At 54.6% G+C, this 14287-nt stretch overlaps 1 protein-coding gene across 1 annotated transcript; it reads right to left on the reverse strand.

Annotated features, from left to right (window-relative positions):
• Nucleotides 1–6849: 6849 nt before the first annotated feature.
• LOC122188864 lies at nt 6850–13553 on the reverse strand. Its single transcript, XM_042887507.1, has 5 exons — nt 13511–13553; nt 11990–12084; nt 11820–11868; nt 11196–11247; nt 6850–9060 (listed from the first exon to the last, which is right to left on the reverse strand). Exons 2-5 carry the CDS (start codon nt 12073–12075, stop codon nt 8603–8605), a joined length of 645 nt encoding a protein of 214 aa, XP_042743441.1. The 5' UTR covers nt 12076–12084; nt 13511–13553; the 3' UTR covers nt 6850–8602.
• Between the last annotated feature and the right edge of the window lie 734 nt (nt 13554–14287).

Raw genomic sequence — 14287 nt, forward strand, 5'->3', positions numbered from 1 at the left:
CAACGGGGGTGCATGCAATGCTGGCGAGCGGAGGGGGGGGCTGCAGCGCGAAGCGGCGCGGACTCGAAGCGGTTTGGCACCCGGGAGGAAGGGGTTGGAGGTTCCCCCGTTCGCGCAGAGCGGGCGGGAAGCGGCAGCCGGTCCCCCCCTTGTGTGATTTCCCCCCTCGTTGCACTGTACCTCGGCGGGGCTCCCCGAACCCCCTCCCCCGGCCGTCCCCGCCGCACGTACGCGGCCACCGGCGGCAGCAGCAGCAGCAGCGGGGCCTGAAGGGAGGGAGGCGCGGCCCGGCCGGGCGGGAACCGCCGCTCCCGCCCCCTCCTGGCATTTTTTTTTTTTTCCATTTTATTTTTACTTTATTTTTTCCCCCCCTCCCCTCTCCTTCCATTTTCCCTCCTCCTCTCTCCCCCCTTCCACGCCGTTTCCCCACCCCGCTCTCTCCTTTCCTCCCCGGTGCTGCGGGCACCCCGCTCTGCCCGCTACTCACGCCGTCCCGGGGCCGTTCCTCGCGCCTCGCCGCCGGCCGGGTTAAAGCTCCCGGGGCCGGGCTGGTGTAAACAACCTCCCCACATGCTCGGCCCCTTCCTGCGCATTGGCTCCGCCGCGGCCTTTCCATGCACGCCCCCGCCGGGGCCGCGCTGCCCGGGGGAAGGAAGGAAGGGAGGAGGGAGCGGCTCTCCTTCTTTTTCTCCCTTCTTCCCGTCCCGGCGGTTCCTCTCTGAGCCTCGCGAGGCCGGGAACGACTCGCGTGTTTCAAAACGCCTTTGGGAGATTTGCCTTTCCAACCTTTGGGCGACCTCGGAGGGGTTTTCCTCCGTTTGAGCGGCTCTAACATGAACCAAAGGAGGAGCGGCCGGGCTGCGCTCGGGAGTTCTTACAGCCTTATAGCGGAGAGGGACGGAGGGATCTCTGCCCTAAAACGCTTTGCTGGGCACCGGGCTTCGTTCACACCCCGCGGCTCAGCCAACACGGTGATCGTGCGTTAAGCCAAACGAACCCGAGTGAAACAGCACCTCCGCCAGCCCGCCCCTCGGCTCTTCTCTTAAAGCCCAAACCAACCGATGCCCCTACAGCCCCGCACCCCCCCATAGCCGTCTCCTTCCTCGCCCCCCCTTCCCCCTTCCTCAGCACGGCCGTCCCTGGCGCGTGCCCCCCGCCCCGCCCCGGCGCTGAGCGGGAACGCCGCGTGCCCCCCCCGCCGCCGCCCGCGCTGACTACGTGCTGTTCCCCACGTGGAGGCCGCACGCGCCCCCCGGCCAGGGAACAGCCCGCACCGCACGTTCGCGCCCCCGTCCGCCAGGCGAAGGAGGAGGAGGCGGAGGAGGTGGGGAGCGCGGCCAATCGGCGGGCGGCGGGGGGGCGGGCGGAGATCCGCGAGGGACCAATGGGAGAAGACGGCGGGGTGCGCCGACCAATGGAAGTGCGGCTCGAGGGGAAGCCCCGCCCTCCGACTCCTCTAGCGGGGCTGCGGCCGAGCGAGGCGCCAGAGCGGGCCGGCTGTGGCGGGTGGGCGGTTCTGCTGTGTCGGGAAGCGCGTGTGAGGCCTTCGGGGCCCGGCCTAAGGCAGCTCGGTGAGCCCCTCACTGGGCAGGGAGGCCGATTTCGCTTTTCGCTTCCCACAGGAGGAGGAGAGCGGCACGGAGCGGCAGGTGGTGCCCGGCCCGGCCCGGCCCGGCGGAGGGTGTGCACGGGCGCGTCTGTGTGCAGAGACATGGCTTCAGCGTTAAACCCGTCCTGCTTTTAACACGGCGTTCAATGTGCGATAAAGGAGAGAGTAACGAATGAGCTGATCGGCTGTCAGTCCCAAATCCAGCAGAATTCCTCCATGCCGTCAGAATCACTTGTCTTCTGGTGTTGTTTGCATCTCCCTCCAGCTTGGCTGCTGCTGGCTTCGCTAATTTCTCATTTAGCTATGGAGTGTGGGGTGGATGTTGGGTTAAAACTGCTGGAACTAAACTAAATGGGGTGGGCTGGAGCTCAGCCTCAGTGAGAGGTAGCAGGGCCTTGACCCTGACAATCCAAACCCCCATCTAAGGATATCCATGGTGTTTAATAGTGAGATGAAGAAGAAAGGAGGGAAGGCAGGAATAAAGGAAAAGCAATAAGAAGAAAGGAAGGAATAAAGAAAAAGGAAGGATAATGCAGAAAGAAAGGAAGGGAAGAAAAGCATTGTATTCCATAGTGTTTGGTAATTTGATGAACAGGAATGAGAAGAGCAGCACTTAGCCAAAGAGCAATGAGAAATAGGAAGGAAGGAATAAAGAAAAAAAGGGGATGAAAGAAATGAAGAAGTGTATTCCATAGCTAATAATGAGATGAAGGAAGGAAGGAATAAAGAGGAAGAAAGAATAAGGAAGGGGAGATTAAAGAAAGAAATGAAGGAAGGTGTGGTGTTCCATGGAGTTTAGTAATGAGATGAATGAAGGAGGGAAGGAGTAAGAAAGGAAGACAGAAAGAGAGGATGAAAGAAAGAAATGAAGAAATGTGTGGTATTCCATAACATTTAGTAATGAGATGAAGGAAACAATGAGAGGAAGGAAGGAGGGAGGGACAGAATAAGAAAAGAAGACAGAAAGAAAGGAGAGGATGAAAGAAAAAGGAAGAAAGAAAGAAAGAAATGAAGAAATGTGTGATATTCCATAGAGTTTAGTGGTGAGGTGAAGGAAACAGAAAGAGAAAGGAAGGAAGGCAGGAAGGAATAAAGAAAAAAAATAAGAAAGAAAGACAGAAGGAAAGGGGAGGATGAAATAAAGAATGAAAGAAATAAATGAAGAGAGGTGTAATGCTGTATAGCAGTTAATAATGAGAGGAGGGCAGCTTTAGAAATCATGCATTGAGATTGTTTCACGCAGGATAGAAGCTTTTCTGTGGTTCTTTCAACCTGAGGAGCATCAGCCTATCATGCTTAATAGGACTAATGTACCCCATATCCATTAATTAGTCAAATAGTCCCAGTTTGAACCCTTTTTGTTTGCTTGGTCTCTGCAGCATCCTGCCCTGTCCGGTTCACCCACAGCCGATGTGCTACATGAAAAAGTTACTTCATCTTGTTTACCTTGGGATTTCTTTGGTGTCCCCAGCTCTTGTCCTACCTGTATGCTGTATGATTATTCTTTAGCCTCCCTTGGAATATCCATGACTCAGGAGCTCTTTATCATGCCTGCCCCACCAAGCACGTAGTTTGCAAAGTGTCCTTGGCTTTTTTGTCCTCCCTGGTGCAGAAGCTGTCTTCTCTGATTACCTCAGTGACCCTTCCCTGCAGCCCGGCTGGTTTTACATACGCTTTTGGAGACGGAGCGGACGGAACTGCATCAGTCGTCAAATCTGGTGTAACGTAGGTTTATGCAGCAACATCAAATCATGTTTTGGTTTCCTTTCCTTTCAGAATAACTGCCAGCATTTGATTTGGCTGCTGCGGAGTGCTAAACTGATCTACTCACAGAACTATCAGTGATAACCCCAGGCCTCTTTCCCTGAGAGGTAATAGCTGATGGTGGCCCTGTGTGAGGAGGGGGGTTGGAGCTTCATGATCCTTGAGGTCCCTTCAAACCCAGGTCATTCTGTGATTCTGTAACTTTATACATATGATTAGTATAATTTTTCCAAGGTGTTTCTTGTTGACATAAAACCTCACCTGCCATTCTATCTGCTCGTTGCGCTGTGCTGTGCGATATTCCCCTTGTTTCAGACACAGTTATTTGGGGTTACTTTGTCCTCCCTGTGAACATTGTCACCTCACTGCTTGCTCTTTGTTCAGAGCTTGTAACAGTGTTAAACAAGTGATTGTCCATTCCAGATGCTGACCCATCTGCTAACCTCTTTCCCTGGGGAGTTGCAGTGAAACTGCTTATCCTGCTCAGGTTTGTTTGCTTGTTTATTTTCTAATGACCCAGTCACCTAGGAGGCTTCCTTCCCCATCCCACAAAAACTTGGCATCTTGGATGGGGAATCTTGGTGAATCTCCATGAAGCCGTAAGTGAAAGATTCCAGTTGAAAGTATTTGGTGATGGTTTAGACTGTTTCACAGAAGTCAAACTATGCCAGATTCTGTTTTCCTGGCGTTGCAGCGTTCCCTAGCACAGTGTTCTCATGTTGTGTTGAATGCAGTGTGAGCAACGTACCCAATCTTTTAATTATTGTGCAACATTTTAAAGCAGAGTGGGAAAAAAAAAAAACAACACAAAAAAACACAGTGGAGAGAAAAATCCAATACGTAGAGCTGTGTCCACAGGATGATCATTAGTTCCAGCTTTAATTTCAGTTAATATTAAATGTTAGCTTGAGTCTAACAGTGCTTAGCAGCTGAAAAAGCTTGGCTTGGTTTTACCCACCCACTGCTCTGCCTAGCGCTGTGCTTTGGCCGCTGTCCCTCAACCTCAAGAGATTATTCATTTCTGAGTACACAAGCTCAGGATAAACTGCTTAACTGACATTTTGGGTCTATTAATATCGTTCACTTTGTTTTGGTACGAGATGAATCAGAGCCACGCCACCAAGACCAAATTAACCAAATAAACTGGAGGGGTTTTTTTCTTGCCGAATTTTCCTATGTGTCATTGACATTAGAAAGGACCAATGCATACCAAGATCCAAGCAACTCCAGAGCGTGAAAATCCAGGTCCCAGTCTGAAAGTGACTCTTGTTCTTGCAGTCTTGTTGCAAACATTTGGAATGTGCTGTTTTTCAACTCTTCAGCTGGTGGGGTCAAGTAAAATGAGGAAGGAATATGGGAAGAAGTAAATTTATATATTTATTGCCAATTCATTGGCAGAATTTATAGCTGCCAATGGTGTTGAACAAGAGCAAGATATTTTCCTCAAAGGCAACCTCCATGCATCTGGATGCTTCCATCTGGACTTCCTGAGGTGTTGCACTGTTGTGTGCAGCTCTACTGACCCTCCTTGTGCTCACCTCGTTCCTATCATGAGCTGAGAACAGCAGAAGAACCCAAAGCCCTTGAGACTTGAGGTGCAGGTGTTCCTCTGTGTCATCTCTTGCCAGGGCAGTCTGGCCATGGGATCCATGCTCTGTCCCACAGGATCCATGCTCTGGCCCAGGCTTTTACGGTGTTTCATCCCAAAGGAACTCTGAGCTCATCCTGGTCTGACTCTGTCTCATCCACAGCCTGGTGCTGTGATGTTGGCCATTTTAGTGGTGAGGCTGGAGCCTCCATGCTGGGATGTGGCGTCCATTTTAGATGACCATCGCCTCAAAATGAATGCGGTGTGGGGTGTGGTGTCCATTTTAGATAGCCATCACCTCAAAATGGCCTCGTGCAGTGCTTGACTCTGCATCTCAAATGATCCCAAGAAGCATCTGGACAATGCTCTCAGTCACATGGTCTGATTTTCCAGGAGTTGGACTCAATGATCCTTATGGATCCCTTCCAGCTCGAGCGATTCTGTGATTCTGTGGATGGGACTTAGGAGGATTTTCTTATTTTACAGTGTATCGGCCACAGAGGCAGCAATAACGTTACTGAATTTAACAGCGCCGAGGTCTTGAGCACCAATGATCAAATCTGGCTGCATCCACGTCCCTGGAAAAGAGCTGCATCCTGGAAGTTGTCCACAGCTGGTGCCAGCCCTGCCCCTGGGAGCCACCAAAAGGAGAGGGCTTTCTCCGGTTATGTTCCATTTCCCTCAGCAGAGGCACAGTGCAGCTGGCACAGCTCTCCCAGCCGACGCAGCTCACGTGTTAAAAACCTTAATTCTCATGGGAGGAGGAAAATGTTTGGAAATGCCATGCCAGGGCTCCCCGATAGCCTGAAAAACCAGCAGGGTCAAGCAGAAGCCATCGAGTGTGTCTGTGGTTGCACAAGCTGCTTGGCGCGCAGTGTGCTCGCAGTTCTGGCTTTGGCAATGCCCTGCTCCTGACTTTTATACGCATGGGGCTGACGTGATGCAGAACTTAACTGTTGCTGCCCAGGCCGTGTAACAGCAAAGCCCCCAGGCCAGCTGCTCCGCTGCTCTGTTCCTCCAGTGTTGCAATCCCATCGCTGATAATTCGGCTGGGGAGAGGTCACACACGTTGTGGCATGGTTTGTGTGCCGCTGGCATCGTGGGACAGAGCCAGAGCTGGGCACAGGAGTGGATCTGGGCAGCTCCTCCGTGTGCTGGGCTGGAGCACTGCTCTGTAGGTGCAGGTTGCTGTGCCGTGCACCCGGCTCCTTCAGGCACACGCAGCAGAGCCTCCCCCTCCCTGCAGCCCAAGCAGGGAGAAGCCAAGAGAGGAAGAGACACTCACGAGGTTTCCTTTTCTGCTCTTTGCCTCTTTATGCTTTTTTTTTTTTTTTTTAATAAACTCTGGCCTGTTTGCTTTTCTTTTTTCCCCTCCCTTCCTTCTCCTTGCTCATTTTTAACTCTTTGCTTCCACTCCCATAGAATCATAGAACCTGAGTTGAAAAAGACCACAATGATCAAGTTTAACCCCCTGCTATGTGCAGTCAGCAGGCTGCCCAGAGCCACATCCAGCCTGGCCTTGAATGCCTCTAGGGATGGGGCATCCACAACCTCCTTGGGCAGCCTGTTTCACTGTAAAAGCTCTGCTCTTTCCTTTGCACTGCTAGCACAGCTTCAGCAAGCCTCAGGTATTCTCCAGGAACCTTGCTTTTTTTGTACCTTGCTTGTTCTTGCATCTCATCTTGGCTTATTTTGGGAGCTGAGAGGATCCAAGCTACTGAAATCATAGCATCATAGAATCACCAAATGTGGTGATGGGAAAGGCCTCAAAGCTCATCCAGTCCAACCGTTCACCTATTCCCAATAGCTCCCACTAAACCATGTCCCTCAACACAGCATCCAGCCTTTCCTTGAACACCCCCAGGCTCGGTGACTCCACCACCTCCCTGGGCATCCATTGCAGTGCCTGACCACCCTTTCTGAAAAGTAATACTTCCTCATGTCCAGAAATGTTCCAAATGTTCCAAATGTGGAACTCCAAGCAATGGACACAAGCTGGAGCTCCTCTGTGGAGCTCTGTGTCTGGGTTGACAGCCCAGCGTGGTCTTATTTGGAGAATATGATGGGGATGATTGGCTGTGTGGAGAAGCTCCTTTATGTGCAAAAGCTCTCTTGGGTGTGATGCATGAGGAGAATGGTGATCCACGTGGGCTGGGTGGAGAGGAAGATGGCAGAGCTCTATGAAATTGTGGGTGCTTGGTGCTGGTGAGTTTTCCTTCTCTATAAGGGTGAAGAAGTGAGAGTGCTTTGCAGCAGCTGAAATCCCAGCCAAGCCTTTCTTGTCCAACCCTTGCGAGCTGGAATACCCTTCTGGAGGATGTTAGCAAGTCTCCTTACCCAAATCTCCTCCCTTCCCAAACTGGCTGGGAGCTCCATGAAGAGCTGTTCACCACCCAGCCAGTCCCAGTTCTTCCCCACCGCTTCATTCAGGATACAGAATTAATCATTAACCAACTTGTCCTTTGAGCGGCACGCAAAGAAAGCCGGTAACACTTGGCAGTAACATCGGGCAAGGCACAGCCCTGCAACCTGCTTGCTTTTGCTAGGGAGCCACTCCGGGATCTGACACTGCCCTATCACTGCCTGTGTTGCATCTCTCAGGCAGCAATTTTAGAAGTTCTTGTGAATATTCCCCAAACAGCCCACCTTTGGGCTCCCCTTCATGCCTAATGTGAGCTTATAGGGGGATAACTGTACAGGAAGGCAGATGGGTATAGAGAGAGGCGTACGTGGAGGCAGGTGAACATGCAGCGAGCATGTAGGAATGCAGGTGTGTTTAGGAAGGTAGACATGCATATAGGAGGCAGGAGGCTGAGGTGGTGAATGAACATATAGGAAGGCAGGTAAGTGTATAGGACAGCAGGTGAGCAACACCATCGTGTGCACTGGAAGTGATTATCTAACAGCTGAAAATGGGGCCATGCCCATATGTTACTGGGGAGCACTCAGCACACGGACACTTCTGGACCCTGCAGCACTGGGATTTCCCCCAGCACTGCCCCTGCAGTGACCGAGGGCACCTCTGGGAACATTAAGAAGTGCTGAGCAGAGGGATGAGTAATGTCCCTGATTTCCCCTGGCTCTGAGATCTCCCCAGATCTTGCACTGAAATGAGTCACCCCATGCAGCATGGCGCCAGCCATCGACACGTGAGAACAGAAACGTCCCCAGCTCCTGTGCCAGGAGTCATGTCAAAGGCGTATTCTTCTTCTTAGTTGTTATTTTTTTTCCTTTAAAGCAAAATCCCTTTCTGCTCCATCTGACTCAGCCCCAGCAAAGCCGCTGCTTGAAGCAGAGCAAAGCCCAGCCTGGTGACACAGGGAATTATGCTGTGCCCCCGTGGGATGCAGCTTGGTATTTTGGGGGGAAAGCTCTGAGAAGACCCTGAGTTGCCCATACTCCATCAGTGCACGGTGAGCACCAAGCCGGTCCCAGGGCTGCAGATGTGTGGGGACATCCCAGCAGCACACTCAGAACTCAAAGCCAGTGTCTAAGAGTGGTGTCCCGATGCTCCCTGAGCTCCAGCAGGTCAGGGCTGTGCCCTGGGGAGCTGTTCCATGCCCTCCACGCTCTGGGGCAGAACCTTTCCCTAGCACCCAGCTTTTTCCCAGTGTCCAATCCTGAGATCCCTCCATCTCATCCTATAGGATGTCAAAGCGCTTCTCTGGCAGTGCTGGAGCAGCCTCTTCCTCGGGCTCAATGCTGTTGGGTACCGTGTGCTGTGGTGCCCGGGACACTTTGCAGACACGAGCATACACAGGTATGGGGCTGCCTGGGCTGCACGGCTCCTCTTGCACAACAAAGCACTGCACTGGGTCCCCACCGTCCCCATCGTCCCCATCGTCCCTATAGGGCTTCTCCAGCCCAGCACTGAGCTTCTGGGATTTGTAGCGGATGCTTTCGTAGATGGACCCCTGGGCATCCTGCACTGCGTCCACTGCGGGCTCCGCGGTGTCACCGGGCAGCAGCGGGAGCTGCCTGTGACGGAGGAAGTCTGAGGTCCTCGGGGAGGATTTAGGGGATGTGTTGGGGTGTGGTGACCCAGAGATGTCCGTGTTCCCCTCACTGGTGACGTCTGTCCTGCTGCAAGGCGATGCACCTACAGGGAAGGAGAGGGAGAGGCTGAGGTGGGGGAGATGCGTGGGGGCACCCCCTCATTTCAGGGTAAGGTAGCAATGAGGAAATGTTCTTAAATGAGAGTTTTGGTGCATTTCTTCCTGCCTGCCGGCTCTATCCCTTCTCTTTGGTTTTTGCAAGAAATTCAACAGAAAACAAAGGAAAACCCCATGCATCCCATGCTCCCCGCCTTCCCTCGCTGCTCAAATATTTATTTAAGGAGGAGGTTCTGCCCTGTGCGCAGGATCTGTCAACAGCAGGAGATGGCAGAGCGGGTGCCCAGCCGGTTTGTTCACCTCCGAGATGAAGGAGGCTCTGGAATAGGTTTCCTTCTGCATTGTGAGTGTTCCTCTTCCTGTTGTAAAGCTGCAGGGACGTGGTGCTGTGGGACTTGGGGGGCAGGTTCCCTGCAGCAGGTGGTTGGGTGCAGGACCACAGAGAGGAAGTTGTGGGGTCGGAGCCGTGACCTCTTTGCTGCCCTCCGTCTGTGTCCTGAAACCCCTGCCCCATGAGCATCCCAGTGTGAGCATCCCCACAGGACCCAGCACCAACACCCCAATGGGCTCTCCAATGGAGATTCCCCCAAAGTGAACATTTCAGTGTGAGCACACCAAAGGGAGCATCCCAATGTGGGAAACACAGTTTAAGCATCCCAACCTGAGCACCCCAAAGTGGGCACCCCAATGTGAGTATTCTAATGCAATCATCCGTATGTGATCATCCCAACTTGAGCACCCCCAAGTGGGCAGTCCAACGTGGGCATCCTCATGTGAACACCCTTAGTGAAACATCTCAAGCTGATCACTCCAACACGAATATCCCAAAGTGGGCACCCGAACCTGAGCGCCCCACTGCAAACATCCCCATGTGAGCATCCCAAAGTGGGCACCCCACTGCAAGTATCCCAGTGAGCACCTCAACCTGAGCACTGTAAAGTGAACATCCCGACTTGAGCACCCTGAAGTGGACACCCCAATGTGAGCATCCCAATGCAAGCATCCTGACCTGAATGCTCCAGTGTGGGAACCCCAAAGTTGTCACCCCAATGTGAGTATCCCAGTGCAAGCATCCCAATGTGAGCACAACACTGAGTTTTCCAAAGTGAACATCCCATCATGGGCACTTAAAAGTGGGCACCCCAATGTGAGCATCCCACTACAAGCATCTCCACGTGAGCACCCCAACCTGAGCACCCCAAAACGGGTGCTCCACTGCGGGCAACCCCATGCGTGCACCCTAACACAAACATCTCAAATTGATCACCCCAATACAAAGAGCCCAAAGTGAGCATCCCAACCTGAGCATCCAAACAAGGGGAACCTCAGCGTGGGTAGCACAGTGCAAGCATTCCCAAGTAAGCATCCCAAGAGGGCATCCCAACTTGAATATCCCAATGCAAAAGCATTCCCATGTGAGCATCCCAAACGGGCGTCCCAATCTGAGTATCCCAATGCAAACATCCCAAGTGTGAGCACCCTACAATGGACATCCCAAGGTGAGAACCCTAACATGCACATCCCAAAGTGGGGACCCCAACGTGAGCATCCCAGTGCAATCATCCCCATTTGAGCCCCCCCAAAACGGGCACTCCAGGCTGAGCATCCCCCCGTGAGCACCTTAACACAAACACCTCAAGCCGATCACCCTAACGCAAAGATCCCAAAGCGAGCACCCCAACCTGAGCACCCCAAGGCGGGCACTCCAATGTGAGCAGCAGCTCAAAGTCCCGCAAAGCCGCGGCTCCTCCCAGTCCTCGGAGCGAGCAAATCATTAACAGCGCCGGCAGGACCGCGCCGCGGACCTTCGGACTGCGGTGGTACAGCGCGCAGACACGCGTGCAATGCACACTTGTGTCTGTGCACGTGTATTTGCACGCCCGCGGGCAAGTGTGCCAATGCAACGGCCGCGCGCGCACATAAGCGCGTGCATGTGCACATTTGCACGCGCGTGTTGCACGCTCAGGCGTGTGCAACGGTTTCCTCGTGCGCAGCACCCGTGCAGGTGGGTGCGCGTGGGGCAGAGGGAGCGCGCACAGCAGCAGGAGCGGGGGTAGCGGAACGCCGCCGCCGCCTGTCCCCATCGCTGTCCCCGTCTCTCCGTCCCCTGCCCCGTCCCTACCTCCCAGCAGCGCTCCTTCCCCATCTCTGCAGCCCGGTCCCGACAGCGTCACCTGCAGCAGAAACGAAGAGACGCTCGCGCACCCGCCCCAAACTCTTGTGCAACACTCGCGCACGCTCACACGCCTCATGCCTGCCCCCCCATTGCGTCTCATTGCCCCCCTATCGCCCCCCAGCCCCGCAAATATCCTCTCTGGCCTTTAGGGGTGCGCTGGGCTCAGTGCCTCTCAACCCCACGAGAGATTCTCCCCGCTCCCCCACTCCTAAGGCTGTCCCCACGTCCCCTTGATGTTTCGGGTTTGGTTTTTTTTGGGGGGGGGATTCGGGACCGTTCCCGCTGCCGACGCTGGGGGGCTGTCCAAGCCCGTGCGACAGCGCTGTCCCCAAGGAGCGACGCGGCGACATCCGACGACGTCTCGTTTTGAGTGAAGAAAGGATTCATAGGGGATGGGGGATGGAGGGGTGCACAGCCCGTTTGTCCCCTTGTCCGGCTGTCCCTCGCAGGGACGGGTTGTTACGGGTGGGGATCGACTGTTAATGAGATGGGGACATTAGCAGTGGGCACACGGGGACAAAAAGGGGATGGGGACACAGAGCAGAGCCCCCTCGGCCGCACCGCTCTCACCAGCCCGGAATTCCCTGCGTTGCTCTGGGTGGAGAGGCGTCCGCTCGCCCTGTAGAAAGGGAATGGTGGCACCAATGTTCCCATGGCCACCCTTTGGCTGAGCCAAAAAGCATGGCACGACCCCCATGGGGTGCTGAGTCCTCGCAAATCCCCCATGTGAGGGCACATACCTGGGGCAGAAGGCGCAGAAGAACAGCAATAGCAGGAACCCAATGGGTGCAGCAGCAGCCAAACCCCACGGCAGCACCGGGGCCATCGATAGGAGCTGGTGGGGGACAGGCACACTTCAGGATAGGTGCAGGGCTGACCTCACTCTGCTTCCAGGAAGCTTTTCTCACACAGATTCCCTAGGAATTCTCATCCCTTGCTCCAACCAGGGCTACACAGCACTGTCCCCCCACAGCTCAGCCCACAGAGGATTTGGTGTGATAGCAGTGCAGGCAGGGCCCTGTGCCCAGGGTTGGCACCCATGGGCCGTGGTGCCTGAGGGCTGCAGGAAGCCGTGCCCCATCCCAGGCCTGGATTGCTGGCATAGCTGTGCCGTGACACAGCGCTGTCACACCCCATGGCGCCCGGCTCACCTCACAGCTTTTGCTCTTACTCAAACACCCGTGTTTGGTGGCTGCTCTCCCCACTGTTGCAATGGGGAGGGTGGGTGAAAAAGGGGCTGGAGAGAGGGGTAGCATCCCACTGTATCCCTAGTTAATCCTTCCTGCATCCGTGCTACATCCCCGCTGTATTCCACTGCATTCCTTCTACATCCCTATTGCATCCCTGCTGCATTCCGCTGCATCCCACCATATACCTATTGTATCCTTCCTGCATCTCTTCTGCATCCCTGGATCCCGTTGCATCTTCGCTGCATCCCTCTTGCAGCCCTAGTGCATCCCAAGTGCATTCCCACTGCATCCCTGCTGCATCCTCCCTGAAACCTTGCTCCATCCCCTCTGCATCCCCACTACATTCCCACTGCACCCCTATTGCATTCTCACTGCATTCTGCTGCATATCTACTGTATCCCACTGCATTTCCACTGCATCCCCACTGCATCCCTGCTTTATATCTACTGTATCCCACTGCATCCCTCTGCAGCCATCCTGCATCCCTGCTGCGCCCCTGTTGCATCCCTCCTGCACCTCCATTGAAACCTTGCTCTGTCCCCAGCTCTGTCTCCCACCAGACCCCTGCCCAACACTGACTGGGGGTCGGTTGGGCTCTGCACAGGAAAGTTTCAGGGTGGAAACCCTGCAAAGAGAGCCTGGATCTGCCCAACAGGCTGAGCCTGCTCTGCTGGCTCTGTGCTGCCCTGCCCGGTGCTGGCACCCTATTGTGACCCCCCCACCGTGTCCAGAGCACCCTGCCTGTACTGTGGAGCTGTTAGGGGTGAGTTGTCCCCAACGTGGGTGCCCTCACCCCAGGGAGCTGGGTTCTGTGGGGTAATTGGTCATAGGCTGGAAGGATTTTTCTTCCAGAAACCCACTCAGTCAAGTACTCGTTCCTATTGGATGCTCCAGAGGAGCACAGGGGTAATTTCAGACATTCCCCATCCGTGCGAGCCCACCCTGCCTCAGTTTCCCCATGTGTACACTGACACCATCCTCAATGTACCCATGTTCCCCACAGCTCAGCCTCAAGGCCCAGGACCTCCAATACCCCTCTCTGTACCCTTCCCCAGGCTCAGAGACACTCACCCAGGTGCTGCTGGACCCCTGGGTGCTGCCGGCTGCTGCTCCACTCAACTTTGGCCGGGAGCAGTGGGTGGCACCCGTCACACCCCAGCTTCCTGCTGCTGCCTCACCCGGCCCCATGGAGCTGTGCCCTGGGCATGCGGGGAAACCCTGAGCCCCAACAGCACCAAAATGAGCAACTTCAGGGGGGTTCTGAACACCCATGGGGGGTCCTAACAGCCATGGGGGGTCCTGCAGCCCAGGGGAGATCCTGCAGCCCTAGGAGGGGTCTTGTGCCCCCAGACCCAGTGCTATGGGACCCCCCTGGGGAGCTGCTGGGAAGGGTTAAGCCAGGATCAGAGCCCCCAGGAGTAGTGCTGGATCCCCCCTTATTCAGGATCCACAGCCATCCAGGATTCCCTCTGCACTCTCTCTGTCCGCAATCCCCAGCCATCCTCCAACCCAGATCCCCTCCATCCTGGATCCCCTGTACCCATGATCTCTTCCATCCTGGATCACCCTCCATCCTAAATCCTGTCCATCCTGGATCTCCTTCATCCGTGATACTCCTCCATTCCAGATCTCCTCCATCCTGGATCTTCCTCCATCCCAGATTGCTGCTCTCCCAGATCACCCTCTGTCCTAAATCCACTCCATCCCAGATCCCTTTTGCAGTTCCAGGTGGGAGCAGCTCAGTCCTGAGCCTCCAGATAGAGCTGTCCCTGCTCTGTGCTATTAAGATAAATTCCTCCTGTGACAAGCTCATCTCTGCATTGTCACTTCATTAGGATCCAGACACTG

Source organism: Lagopus leucura, unplaced genomic scaffold, assembly GCF_019238085.1.
Source record: "Lagopus leucura isolate 7727_CA_CO unplaced genomic scaffold, USGS_WTPT01 Super-Scaffold_100088, whole genome shotgun sequence".
In the NCBI taxonomy this organism is placed as follows: domain Eukaryota; kingdom Metazoa; phylum Chordata; class Aves; order Galliformes; family Phasianidae; genus Lagopus; species Lagopus leucura.

What these genes read in the sequence shown, in the direction of transcription:
- LOC122188864 (XM_042887507.1), bottom strand. Translation starts at nt 12,075, where the DNA reads ATGGCCCCGGTGCTGCCGTGGGGTTTGGCTGCTGCTGCACCCATTGGG. An exon ending in ACGCAGGGAATTCCGGGCTG is followed by an intron (nt 11,248 to 11,819) that starts GTGAGAGCGGTG and finishes TTTCTGCTGCAG; the next exon opens with GTGACGCTGTCGGGACCGGG. An exon ending in GGAAGGAGCGCTGCTGGGAG is followed by an intron (nt 9,061 to 11,195) that starts GTAGGGACGGGG and finishes CCTTCCCTGTAG; the next exon opens with GTGCATCGCCTTGCAGCAGG.